At 52.7% G+C, this 12,692-nt stretch overlaps 1 protein-coding gene across 6 annotated transcripts in view; it reads left to right on the forward strand.

Annotated features, from left to right (window-relative positions):
* The window catches only part of Cog2 (component of oligomeric golgi complex 2), a 32,703-nt gene extending 21,205 nt beyond the window's left edge, over nt 1-11,498 (forward strand). For 2 of the 6 annotated variants that reach the window (XM_078023026.1, XM_078023028.1), the window contains exons 9-18: nt 325-451; nt 2,904-3,043; nt 3,455-3,516; nt 4,520-4,671; nt 5,366-5,563; nt 6,353-6,425; nt 6,699-6,841; nt 8,217-8,404; nt 9,493-9,673; nt 10,951-11,498. In XM_078023026.1, the coding sequence (XP_077879152.1) occupies nt 325-451; nt 2,904-3,043; nt 3,455-3,516; nt 4,520-4,671; nt 5,366-5,563; nt 6,353-6,425; nt 6,699-6,841; nt 8,217-8,404; nt 9,493-9,673; nt 10,951-11,052 (1,366 nt within the window). In that variant the 3' untranslated portion in view covers nt 11,053-11,498. The remainder of the gene's footprint in view (nt 1-324; nt 452-2,903; nt 3,044-3,454; nt 3,517-4,519; nt 4,672-5,365; nt 5,564-6,352; nt 6,426-6,698; nt 6,842-8,216; nt 8,405-9,492; nt 9,674-10,950) is intronic. The other 4 variants (XM_021723088.3, XM_005320381.5, XM_078023027.1 and 1 more) reach the window with 3 other exon arrangements.
* The last annotated feature ends 1,194 nt before the right edge of the window (nt 11,499-12,692 follow it).

Raw genomic sequence — 12,692 nt, forward strand, 5'->3', positions numbered from 1 at the left:
CACTCTTTCCCAAAACAAGCTCATGATGGTGGCCTCTGGGAGAGGGAAGTAGTCCCAGGTGGGCACAGTGGTTCTGTCTCGTCCTTGACACCAGCTATAGGAATCAGGACCCAGGAGAGTCGTTGGGGCTGACGCAGTACTGAGGTCCAGAAGTGAAGTAGGAACTCGAGTCTGGGGACAGCTAACTGGCACACGGTGGTCTTTATGAAGAAGGTCGGAGTGGGTGTGGGGCTGAGGGACTCCTGGAAGAAGTTGCAGGGTCGAAGTTGCTTTTGGGCGTTGGAGGCTGTGGGGCCCTGACTGAATCCTGCTAGTTTCTTACAGTGAGAGAGCCACCCCTGTTCCTGGATACGACTTCTTGGTGAACTCGGTCTGGCCAGAAATCGCACAAGGACTGGAGGAAAAGCTGCCCTCGCTCTTCAATCCTGGGAACCCTGACGCATTTCACCAGGTGACTTCCAATCCTGGTTCTCGAAGGTGTTGGCCTGAGACTTCAGAGCAAGCAGCATGTTCTCTTCTCCATTCTTGGTTCTGTGGTCTTAAAAACAGAAACTTGAGTTGCTGAGTGGTTTACCTTAAAACACATTTTTTTTTTCAAAAAAAAATTAGGAAGCTCTGCCTTTCCCTCTTTAAGAATCATGGTATCTTTTAGAAAGTCCTGGCCATGGCTGCAAACATCGTTCCTGCTCTGGCCCACTGCTGCCGTGGCCTCCTGTGCCTGTGCCTCCCTAGAGCTTGGTTGAGTCCTTGCTGGGCAAGCCTTGGTCTCAGATGTGGTTGGTTGGTGATATGTAGTGCTGCTGTCAGTGAGGCCCCTTCCTGTCTGCCTCCTTTGTGTTTTAGACTTGGGGATCTGCTTTCCCCCTTTACTCTGATTTCCCTTCTGCTGTTTTGGGTGTTCTATCCTTTCTCTGCATAGGTTGAGTAACCTTGGTAGGAGGTGGAAGGCCTCTCACTTCTTCATTTAACTGAGTTGAGTTGGTTGGCGGTCTTTACCTACTCCTGACCGCTTTTCATGCCAGTCATGCCTTCTCAGAGCCAGGCTGGCTCTCCTGTTGCATCCGTGGTCTCAGTGACCGTGCTGTTCTGAGAACTGCCTCAGGCCCTCTCTCTGTTGCTTGCTCTTGTTGGGTATGAGCCCATCCTTCCTGGGCCCTTCCCTTTCTCCTGCAGCCCGTGCCAGAGGCTTGCAGTGAGGCTTACAGGTGATAACCTTGATTGCAGTGAGCCCTCAGCTGTGTGTGGGGGTCACTCTTCTGTTTTTCTGTTGGGGAGAGTGGTTCTGTTGGGCATTGACTTATCAACATGTGACGCTGACTGTGGACTGCACCGAGTCAGCTGTGGATGCACTGACCCCCTGGCTGAACCCTTTCCCTGGCTGGTGGAAGATCCTCTGAGCCTGGTGTGCTTAGTTCACTGTGTCGTGCCTCATGTGGACTTTTCTTCTACCTCACCTGGGACTTGCTGGACTTCCTGTGGAAGGCCAGCACCTCTCCTCTGTGCGGTTTCTCTCCAGGCCCTCTCCTCTCCAGCTGCGCTTTCCTGCCATTCCTTCAGCACCTGCCTGCAGAGCTGCTTCCCTCCCTTTCCATGTGCGTGTGCCTGCTCTAGATTCCTTGGGACTTGTCTTTTGTTCACTGGGTCTTTCTTCAGATGTGTCTGTGCTTTGAGTTGCCATAATTTCTGGAATTTGTTTGCTTCTCTTCTGATCTGCCTGCTTAATCCCCTCACTAATGCTAGATGCACGAAGAGGCACGAGGTGAGCAGACGGAGCCTGGGCCTGGAGGCTTGACGGTGGCGGCTGAGACACAGCGCAGCAAGCCTTCTTGTCAGGATGTGACCCTCTGGGCTAATGGCCTCATGTTATAGAATGCTGAGTCGCATGCTGGCTTGCGTTGCTTTTGACAGAGGACAACTTCTGTGATGTTAAGACGTAGGGCTTCCTAAGTTAGATGGCATGAGCAGAGTGTGGGTAGCTCACGAAGGAGCAGTGTGGGGTACTCTGCGTTCCACTGTGCTCCTCAGGTCATGGTGACCAGGTTGGCTCGGGAAGTGCTGCAGCTCAGCCTTCTAAAAGAACTTGGCATAAGTCTAGGCCAGTGCTGGGTGCTGGTGGGCTTAGTTTCCACAGGTGTCCGTCGGCTTCAAGAAGTATTTTCAGCTGTGGGCCTTAAAGCAGTGTTTCTTAAGGAAAGGGAAGTGCCCTTGTCCCTCTGGTGGCTATTGAATGCAGAGATAGAGCCTTACTTCACAGTGGCCTCCTGGTCCCAACCCCACACACCTCCACCCTTAGGGATACAGAGTGCCACCCAAATCTAGGTGAAAGAAATGATACACCTGTAGCTTCTGCTGGCCTACAACCCCTGTGTGAGCAGACATCAGCCTGCGTGGTTCAGGGCTAGGGGACTCGGGGCACAGAGAGCCCCGAGAAGGCATGTGCTGACCGGCTGGGTCCTGCCCCTAGCTTTGTCAGAGCCCAGCAGAAGAGGCATTGCCTGCTGCTGGTGGTGATAGTGATGGTGGTTGCGGCCTGGACAGGCAGCTGGGTGGCTTACGGCAGTGCCCGCTGTCCACTGTGCTCCTCCTAGAGCAGTTCCCACTTCCCGTCTGTGAGAGCCAGGTGGCTCTCGGTTCTCCTGAGAGCACTCTGACCTTTTCCTCATCACTGCTCAGTGACAAGTTGGACCACTTAATGGACTATCTGCTGAGGTGCTGGTGGGGTGAGAACACTGTCATTATCCAGTTCTGGACATAGGACTGTGTCCTGGGGTTTCCCCTGAACATGGCTGCGTCAGCCCTGGGCATGGCCCAGGACTGCTGTGCGAGACCTCTTCCCCTCCAACGTTTTCCTGAGTTTGCCCAGTACTGCTGAGCCGCTTCATTGACCCCCTTGTTCTTCCTAGAAGTACACCATCAGCATGGACTTCCTAAGAAGGTTTGAGCGACAGTGTGGGTCACAGGCCAGTGTGAAACGGCTGCGAGCGCACCCTGCCTACCACAGCTTCAACAGCAAGTGGAACCTGCCTGTCTACTTCCAGATACGGTCAGTGCCCCACACCGCATGCACCTTTCCCAGAGCGCGTCTGCTGCTGAGCACGTGCCCAGCTGGCAGCTGCCTTTGGGGTCAGCAGGTTCCTGTTGGGAGTCAGTGTTGGTTGTGGAAGGTACAAGTGTCCTGGAAGCCAAACTGAGCAAAGATCAGCCTTTTTCTGACAGTGGGAGGGAACGCTGGGCTCCGATGGGCAGACCCCTGGCCAGCTTCCTTGCCATGCCTTCTTCCGTGGCCGGGGCAAAGGATGGAGTGGAACAGCGGCCCATCTCCCTCTGCTGCACCCTCTGCTTCAGGTGTTGGGCCTTTCCCTCGGCACACAAGGGAGCCCTGCTGCCTAGGAAGAGGAAGATGGGTCGGGCCTCTGGCGGTGCTTCGGGCTGACTTGGGTGTTGCTCCTCGCAGGTTCAGAGAGGTGGCAGGATCCTTGGAAGCAGCGCTCATACGTGGGCTGGAAGAAGCACCAGGTGACCTCTTAGAACTGGAGTAACAGGTGTCCCCCTAGCCATGCCCACCCCTCAGCCAGGCCTTGGTCCCAAGAGCACTCTGACTTTTTCCTGTCACTCAGGACACTGCCGCCACTACCACTACCCAAGTTTTTTTCCTATAAGGCAAAAGAAACCACATATTATGATTCATGGAGCTGCTACATGGAGAGGGTCAAAGATGCTTGTAGACAGGAAGCAGAGTCCTTCTTGGTGCTGAACATAGTACATCAGGGCTGCAGTCCAGGGGCTCAGGCTGCTGCAGTCTGGCTTCTTACTGGCTTAGGGTGGCCACATGTAGGACCCCAAGAGTGACCCTATGGGAGCATGTGCTCAGCCTCCAGCCCCAGGGCTGGACACTGGAGGTGACCATCATAGGTGTGCAGACTTCAGAACATGTGTGCGTGTCTGACGGCCGCGTCAGTTTTGTCATGTTTTTCTTGGTGACCACTAAAGGATGGTGTACGGTTTCTGGGTTTCTGGATGTCAGTGCCTGCTCTCCTTGGGACAGCTGTGTCCACTGTCAGTCCCCCTGCCCTGTTGGCCTCCACTTAGTTTCAGTCTCTCCTTGTCAGAGGTGGTTGTGCATAAGTGACTCCTCTCTGGCAACTGCTGAGGTGGGAGGAGAGGAGTGGACAGAGCAGATAAGATGGATCCAGCAGCCCTCGGCCTGGAGGGCTGCCCTAGAGCTGGTCTGAGGTGGCCCGCAGTGCGTGAGGAACAACATCCCAGGTGCTGGGCATTGCCTTTTCACCCACATGCCTGAGGTGTGGGGCCAAGTGTATGAAGACAGGAGGACGAGCCACGGGGTCTTCATGTCCTCCCTGGCAGTCCTTGGAAGGCCACGCCTGTGTTATTATGCATGAGCGTGCACACATGAGTTCTGGGCTCGCTATGCCACACTCACACACGCCCGCCCTTCGCCCCAAGGGCCCGGCATCGGCAGCCACAGCTGACTGAGCCCGAGTCTCTGCTCCATCCCTAGCTGGGAGTCCGTTTTGCCTCTTGGCTTCCCACAAAACGTGGAGCAGCCTGAGCAGGTGTTGGTCGGACGAGCTGTTTCTGCCCTTGCTGGCCCATCGCCTCTGGAGACTCACTCTGCAGATTCTGGCACGCTTCTCCGTCTTTGCCAGTGAGGTAAGCGCTGGCCATGCGTCTTATCTGTGCCTAGGACAGGTGAGGGTCAGGGACCTTTCACGCCCACAGGAGGGTTAGATGCCCTGTGGCATGCATGGACGGCAGCAGGCTGGCTCCTCGCTCTCGGATGGCTGCCTTACATTCTGCTCTGGCAGCTGCCCTTGGGTGTATGGTGTCCCACGCTCTGTGTTTTCTTACTGAAGAGCCCCGTACTGACCAGTCCACACTCTCTCAAAACCAGAAATCTTCACAGGGCCTGAATTAAAACATGTTCATTTTAATGAAAATGATTAGAAATCAAAATACACTTGGTATTTGAAGTTGAAATGAAAAGGGGAGTAGTCTTTCCTTTTCAAGGGCACCGTTCCCCTGCTCAAATGGCCAGGTGTGTGAAGTGCTGCAAGCTTCAGGCTGTCCATAGATGTGTGGTAGCCATAGAGCATGGCTCTTGAGCGCCAAGTGCCAGCCTTACCAGGTCCCTGCAAGGTTCCGTCTGCGGGCTGCTGCCCTCAGTGTCAGACACAGGGAGCTAGTTGTCCTCTGTGTGCAAGCCCTGCTTGTCACTGTCTCAGAGATGATGCGGAGTTCTTACCTTAGTCCATCTTTGCTGGTGTTCCTTATTGACTTACATGTGTGTGGACACTCCTGTGTCTTGCCAGCCTGCAAGCTTGTAACCACTGGAACTCTTGTCCAGCTTTCTCGCAGGCCCATTTCTAACGAAAGTGCCAAGGAGATCAAAAAGCCTTTGGTAGCTGGTAGCAAAGACTCTTCTGCCTCTCAAGGAGGTAATGAAGACCAAGGAAGGGGACCTTCAGAGGAGAAGCCAGTGGAGTCCATTTCTAGTACTCAGCTGGTTTATGTGGTCGCAGACCTAGACAGGCTTCAGGAGCAGGTAAGCCTGTCCCTGAAGAGTTCCAGGTTTCTCAGAAAGAGACTGGTGCCAAAGGCAGGCTCCTATGGCCTTGTGGGCCTTGGAACCCATGTATCCCGCGAAAGTCTGTTGCATCTTGCCTGTCCTGTGCCTCCCCAGCCGTCCTTGACAGGTTATCTCCATGGAGGCTTCTGCCAGTGTACCTCCTGCTCAGCAGTGCCCTGGGCACCATGGGAACCTGCACCTCTGCCCCTCCTCAGCAGGGGTATGCTGAGCAGAGTCCTGCTGCTTTGGTTGGTTAGCTCACCTCTGCTCTGGCACAACTCTTAGCTATTTTTAGTTCACTTACTCGGATGTTTTCTGTAATATTTGAAAGTGTTGACATATCAAGATTTCTGTATTTTCTCTGTATAGTTCCCATAGCTTTTGCTTTTTACAATTGAAGAACTTTACGGGGTGAAGTTAAGAGTGCATGATTCTGCTTTCCCTGAGTTTAAGTCTTTATTTGCTTGAATTGGTGCATTTGTGCACCTCGAGCTTGCTGTTTATAGTGGGCTTTCTTGGTGTCACAGATAATGGAAGGTTTCCACCCATTCCCTGGGCCTGCGGGTGGCTGTGAGCCTGTGGGCTCCCTGTGTCATCAGTTCCTCTTGATGGCACCGAGCCTCATGTTCCCTTGACGAACAGCACTAAGAGTCCTGATTTTAGTTTCACCACACATTAACAATGTTCCAGCTTCATAGATGCAAGTAGAATTGCCGCTGCCTTGATTTACAAGGAGTGATTGAGCATGTGGTGTCTGTGTTCCAGCTTCCAGAGCTCTTGGAGACAATTAAGCCCAAACTGGAAATGATTGGCTTTGAGAACTTCTCTTCTATCTCAGGTAAAAACGATCTTCAGACTCGGCAAGTCTTTGAATAAGAAATAATTTGAGGTAAAGTTTCAGAGACTACGGGACAAGTGTGAATCAGCACTTTCTTTTCTAGTTGTGAATCCTTTGTCGATCTGCTCTGTGGATTTGACCCCTAAGATCTTGTGTTTAATGCTATATGATTTAGTTTACTGTAGAACATACTGTATACTGTGATCGTCTTTAAAACCAAGCTCACCTCTGGGCCCAAGCATAGTGACCAGTCCTGCCTTTCTGCCTCTGCAGCTGCCCTGGAGGACTCCCGGAGCTCCTTGTCAGCCTGTGTGCCTGCCCTGAGCAGCAGGGTCATCCAGGACCTGAGCGAGTCTTGCTTCAGTTACCTGAAGGGTGCCCTAGAGGTACCCCGGCTCTACCGAAGAACCAATAAGGTCAGCATCATTCACCAAAAAGAACTCTGAAGTGGAAAGCTTACTGAGGGGGCTGGAGAAGAGGGCAAGATAGCTCCATGCAGCCATTCAGAGCCAGGCTAGAGGGCAGAGGCCAGGCCAGGTGCAGTCAGGCTCCCTGACACCATAGCTGAGGTGGGTGGTGGCTGGGATAGAGTGCACTTTCTTGCTTCCTTTCAAAAAAAAGCATCTTAATATTTTTAAAATCCTACTTAAACATGTCATATATTACAAAATACTTGGACTTACAAAATAACCTTGATGCCCTCTTGTCCTGGAGGTACCTGCTTTCTCCTGTCTTTCTCCCAAATAAGTTCAGACAAACTGAGTTAAAAAAGTGTGTCAAGGCTACGTGGGGTGAGCACTTGCCTGGGCAGGCCCTTCATTTCATCCCAGCACCACAAAAATAAAAGGGAAAAGGAAAAAGACTTTTGTAGGCTAGAAGGCAGCACATACTGCTGCTGCTCATGGTTGTGTCCTAGAGCAGACATGGGTTTGAGTGTTGAGCGTTCCCCCTGAATGCCCAGTCTCCCACATTTGATGTTTGTTCTCATCTTATTCTTAGTAGAGCTCATATAATTCTCTGATTTTCTTTTTCTTTCCAGTTGTAAAGTTAGATTTCAGACTTAATTTAACGTCTCTTGGTTCACTTCCTAGAGCCACAAGGGTTGTAGAATGGAGGGCCTTGCCTGTGCTAGGTGGGTCCTGTCCGTTGCTGCATGGCCATCTGTCTGGCGTGCTGTTGGGGGTGCTGGCTGGTCCCTGTGGCAGAGCTGGCATTAGTTAGGACAGTCTTATCCACAATCCATCTGGGATGTGGGCTGGGATTGCCGTTCCTAGCAGAGCACTTCCAGTCTGCACCTTCCTCTGACCTGATGCCCCCTTGGAAGTAGAGAGACCGGCTTGCTTTCCTCCCAGTGCTGCACCAGCTCCCTTTCTGCCCTGTGGGCTGTTGGGTGTATTCGCTTGGGCGTTAGGATGAGCACTTTACACAGACTCACTGCTCCTTCTATCACGGGCATGTTGATGGGTGGAGAAACCAAAGCTAGGAAGGGTTATAGGCTGGTCACTCAACCATTTCTCAAGCTCTGGTCTGTTGATGAGCCTCACTGATGCCCCCTGGTGGTCAGAATTCAGCCCCACCCCACCTGTAGAAGCAGTTCCTGAATTAAACAGGATTAGCAGGATATTATAGATGGACAGTTTGATCCATCTATAATATCCTGCTAGGTGTGGGCCTGCGCTCTTGGCTGCCCTCCTGCCCCAGATCTTTCTGTGGACCTCTCCCATTAGTGTCTGGGAGGACAGTGGTTGTGCACACTCTGACCTGGAACGTGCCCTGTTGACATTATTGCAGGAGGTTCCCACCACAGCTTCTGCTTACATGGAGAGTGCACTGAAGCCATTTCACCAGCTCCAGAGTGGACACAAGGACAAGCTCAGACCCTCACTGGTACAGCAGTGGCTAGAAGAAGCACTTTCCGAGAGCACTCACAGGTGCGCCCTGCTGAGGAGCCCCTGGAAGAGGCCCCTGGGCATTCCCAGGTGTGCGTGGACCTGTAGTGGACCCACCACAGTACCTGCCTGCTCCTGGGCACCTCAACCACACCCTTTTTCCTTCTTTGCTCTCAGCTCAGGGTCACTTTCTTCCACCCAGACCACCACCAAGCTGGCCTGTGTTCTGCAAGCCTCATGTCCCGGGCACTATCTGTGCTGCTGTTGCCCCTCTGCCCTGTTGAAGCCCTCCCTGTCCTCAGCTCTGTTGATCCAGCACAGCTCTGGTCATGCCCCTTGAGTTCATACACACGAAAGACCTACGTGCGACCTAAATGAGGACGCACACGTTTAGAAGCAGCCTACAGCTGGCATGGCAGTTTCTGAAGCCCCAGCCCTTGAGTGCCTCTTCATCTAATTAAGTCTGCTTCTCTAACGCTGGTGCCGAGTCACACTAAAGGGTATCATTTGAAGCTGGGGTAACCTAGCCGAAGAGCACTTGCCAGCATGCACAAGGCCCCAGGTTCCATCCCTAGCACTCTACCAAAAAAAGAATAAGCAAAAAATGTTTCATTATCAATTTTGTTAACTGTTTTAAGTATTAATTTTTGCAGTATGTTATGTTCAGTTCTTATGCATCAAGCAGCCATTAATGAATTAGTTTAGAACATAACAATGATGTAGAATGTTTTTGTGGGCAAATGTATTCCAAATGCCAAATGACCAGCTTATAGAATTAGAAATGTAACTTGCTTATGATTTAAAAATTATATGCAGAGTATTTTGAAGACAGAATTTTACTTAAAATTCTAGGAGTCTTACACTTTGGAAGATGACCTGTTCCCTTCAGGGTTTGAAATGACCTCTGTTGCTTGGCTGTGGTTACACTGCAGGTTTCCACTGGGTGTGAGAAGACACAGGGCCTGTCAGTCTCTCCTGGCATTCAGCCTGGAGTCCCAACAGTCCAGTTCTGGAGAGATGCTGTGCTAGGGACTCCAGACCCTTCCCACTGTCTTCAGAGACAGCATTTACCACAGTTGGGTCTTATCAGAAATGAATTTTATTTTAAGAACATCTTTGTTCAGAGTCGGCCACAAGGGTTCCGAATGTTAGTTTCACTGATACCTGTGTCTGCCCAGGTACTGTGAGACTGTGTCAGATGTCCTAAGCTCTGTGAAGAAGATGGAAGCGAGTCTGAAGAGGCTGAAGCAGGCCAGAAAGACCGCTGCAGCCAGCCCCGTGGGCCCTAGCAGTGGCATGAGTGATGACGACAAGATCCGGCTGCAGCTGGCCTTGGACGTGGCATACCTGGGCGAGCAGGTACTGGGAGCCGCCTCAGAACCAGCAGCCCAAACTCGGGTCCCAGGACCCAACAGGGACCTGGCGCTCCCTCAGGTGCTGTTGCCGAGGCCAGGACATCAATCCCATGGCCTGGGAGAGGAAAGTTGGGCCCAGGCCGTTCTGGGTTAAAGGGTTTGTACCCGGAGCAGGAGAAAAAGAGGCAGGAGAGTGCCGAGAGTTTCCATTGAAACTCACTGCTGTGCTGGCAGCTATGCAGGTCACAGGTGCAATTTCCATGCCATCTGTGCCTGGGAGGGACCGTGCTGCCCTAACATGCTTACCAGTGGCTACAGAGAACACAGCAGTGCCCTCCTGTGGATGCAGGAAGTGAGCTGCTACAGCTGCTTGCTTCCCTCCTGGGTGGTGAGGCTGGCGTAGCCCATCCGTGGGGCAGCCTCATTCTCAGCATCTTCAAGCTGGCTGGTGTCCAGATGGCCCCTGTCCAGATTTTCCCCAAGAAATCGCTCCTCAAACAAGAACTCTGCCAGAGAAGGGGAGTGAGGCAAGCCACATGTCCCTGCCCAGGCCCTCCTGGAACCCAAGTTTCTGTTCTGAGCTTTTGGATGTCTCCTGCAAAGCCCATTGCCTATTGCATGTCATAAGAGAAGCAAAAAGTTTGCTGTAGAGACATGGAGAGTAAATAAGCAAAAGGGAAACAGGTAGGGGAGTCAGGGACAGGCTCCCACAGTCCAGTGCCAGGCCAGCTGCGCGGTGCCAAGTATTGCCCAGCCTTTTCTTCCCATTCTGTGCACACACATTATTCTTGAACAAAAACAGGCCCTAACAGGCACTTGGTGGCTATAGTCACCATAGTAGGTCAGCACCAGTGTGTTCTGTCCATCTCAAGGTCCCAAGAAAAGGCTGCATGGAGAAAGCAAGAACTCAGGCCAGTACTTGTCTGGAAATTCTCCACTTAGAGAACTTAGAGAACAATTCATTTTTTTTTTTTTAGTTGTGAATTTCCTCTTGAGAACTTTTTTTTTTTTTTAAGTCCTCAAAAGAGGCCCTTGTGCTCATCCGTCTGATTTGAAGGACTGAGATTAGGTAACATACTGGCTTCTTAGGATTCAGAGGGTTTGACCCAAAAAACATGAAGTTCTGCAGTAAGTCGACCCTTTTTTCCAAAGGAGAAGGTTCCTGCAGGTCCTCAGGGCACTGCCCTCTTCTGACTTGATCAGGTGTTTGGTAGCTTCTCGTGTATGTTTCTTTGCGTCTGGCTAAGCCGCAGGACAATGACTCATTCTCATGTTTTGCAGATACAAAAGATGGGCCTGCAGACAAGCAACATCAAAAGCTTCACAGCCCTGGCAGAGCTGGTGGCCGCTGCCAAGGACCAGGCAGCCACGGAGCAGCCATAACGTCCTGGTGGCCCAAGGGAAGAAAGCAGCTCTGTTCCCAGCAGAGAGGCGCATCCAGCATTGCCCAGCAACGCCCACACCCACCTCAGAACCTTTGGATTTCCTTTCACCCAAAAAGAACAAAGGCCTTTTTCCATTGTATGGATCAGTTTTTAAGACATTTGAAACTTTTTACTGTAGTTTACAGATCAGATGATTTTATTTTTATTGTAAATCTTAGCGTGGAAGAACTGATTCTAAAGCAGGGTTTGAGTTCATGCATAGGTGGGGCCCAACTGTGTCCCAGGCTGGCTGAGTGCTGGGACTGCATGGTGCTGCACCAGTGGACACACTGTCTGCTCATGGACAGGGACCCAGCACCACTGTTCTCGCTGGTCTCCTGGACCTATCAGGAGCCAGAGCTGGAGGAGGAGATGATTTCCTGAATAAAGGAGTGCCTGCTGCAAGCCTGCGCCATCCTGTCCTCCCATGAGTTCCCTCGCCCTGGGTAGCACGGCTCCCCTGCAGGTCCCTTACAGGGCACCTCCCTGGGCATGGGAGCTCTGTCCGAACCAATACCAGAAGGTGCCTTCTGCAGGCCAGCGAGTCGCCCTCCCGATAGGCCACCACTGGTGGGCAGGGGTTTGCCCTCCTGGTAGGCTGGCGCTGGTAGACAGGGGGCTCCCAGCCAGTGGCTCCCCAATGGACCCTAAGTCCCCAGCCCCCTGTTCTGCCTTTCTCACTAGCCTCAGAGCAGGAGGTGGGGTGCAGCCCCAGCCCCCAGCACAGGCATGTTGTCTTCATCTCACAGGTGGGGAACCAAGGTAGGTCATTGTTTGGAGACATAGGCAAGGTGGTACCAGACCAGTTGACCACCTGCTAGGCTTCCCACCCTCCCTGTGTCCACCTCTGCAGAGGGTGGCCTTGGGTAGTGACAGTCCTCTGTCGGAGTGTCTGCCTGGGGCTTAGGAAGGAGGAAGCTGGTGTTACAGAGTGCTGTCTACAGCTCTCCTTTCTTTCATCTGTTGATGGTTTAAAATACAGTAGTGCTTCCTGCTGGGAAGAGCCGCTTTCCCCCTGCTGCGCAGACTGAGCACACCTCAGGGTAGCTCCAGGTTCCCCGGGAGCCACTCTGCATCTCCGGGGTCTGCCTGCACAAGTGGCCACCAAGGTGGTGGCTGAACACAACAGAAATCCAGTCTGTCACACTTCTGGAAGCAGAAGTGCAAAAACAGGTGGCCCTAGGTCATGCTCCCTTCAAAGGCTCTGGGGTAGGGAGGTGGGTGTCTTCTTGGAAGCCGCTGCCTTCCACCCACCCACTCAATACAGCTCACTGGGAGGAAGCAGGAGGTGCCCCAGGTGGTTGAGGCCTAGCTGGGTGAGCAGGCTGACATCTCCACCTCTGGGTGCCTCCAGCCCATTCCCAGCTGGGACTGGATCCAGCTGTAAGTCAGCTTTGGAGCTGCTTTGGACTCAGGCTGGCCTCCTGGTCAGAAAGTGGCTGCAGCTCCCGTGAATGCTGGAGTTGCCCAGGCAGGGCTGCCCCACAGCTTATCCCCTCATGACAGGGGAAGCAGGGGGACCAGGATGCTGTGCAGAGGGCAGTGCTGAGCACACTCCCTGCACCCTGCAAGTGCACCACAGACCAGGCCCTGCCGTGT

The sequence above is a fragment of the Ictidomys tridecemlineatus genome, chromosome 10 (assembly GCF_052094955.1).
Source record: "Ictidomys tridecemlineatus isolate mIctTri1 chromosome 10, mIctTri1.hap1, whole genome shotgun sequence".
Classification (NCBI taxonomy): domain Eukaryota; kingdom Metazoa; phylum Chordata; class Mammalia; order Rodentia; family Sciuridae; genus Ictidomys; species Ictidomys tridecemlineatus.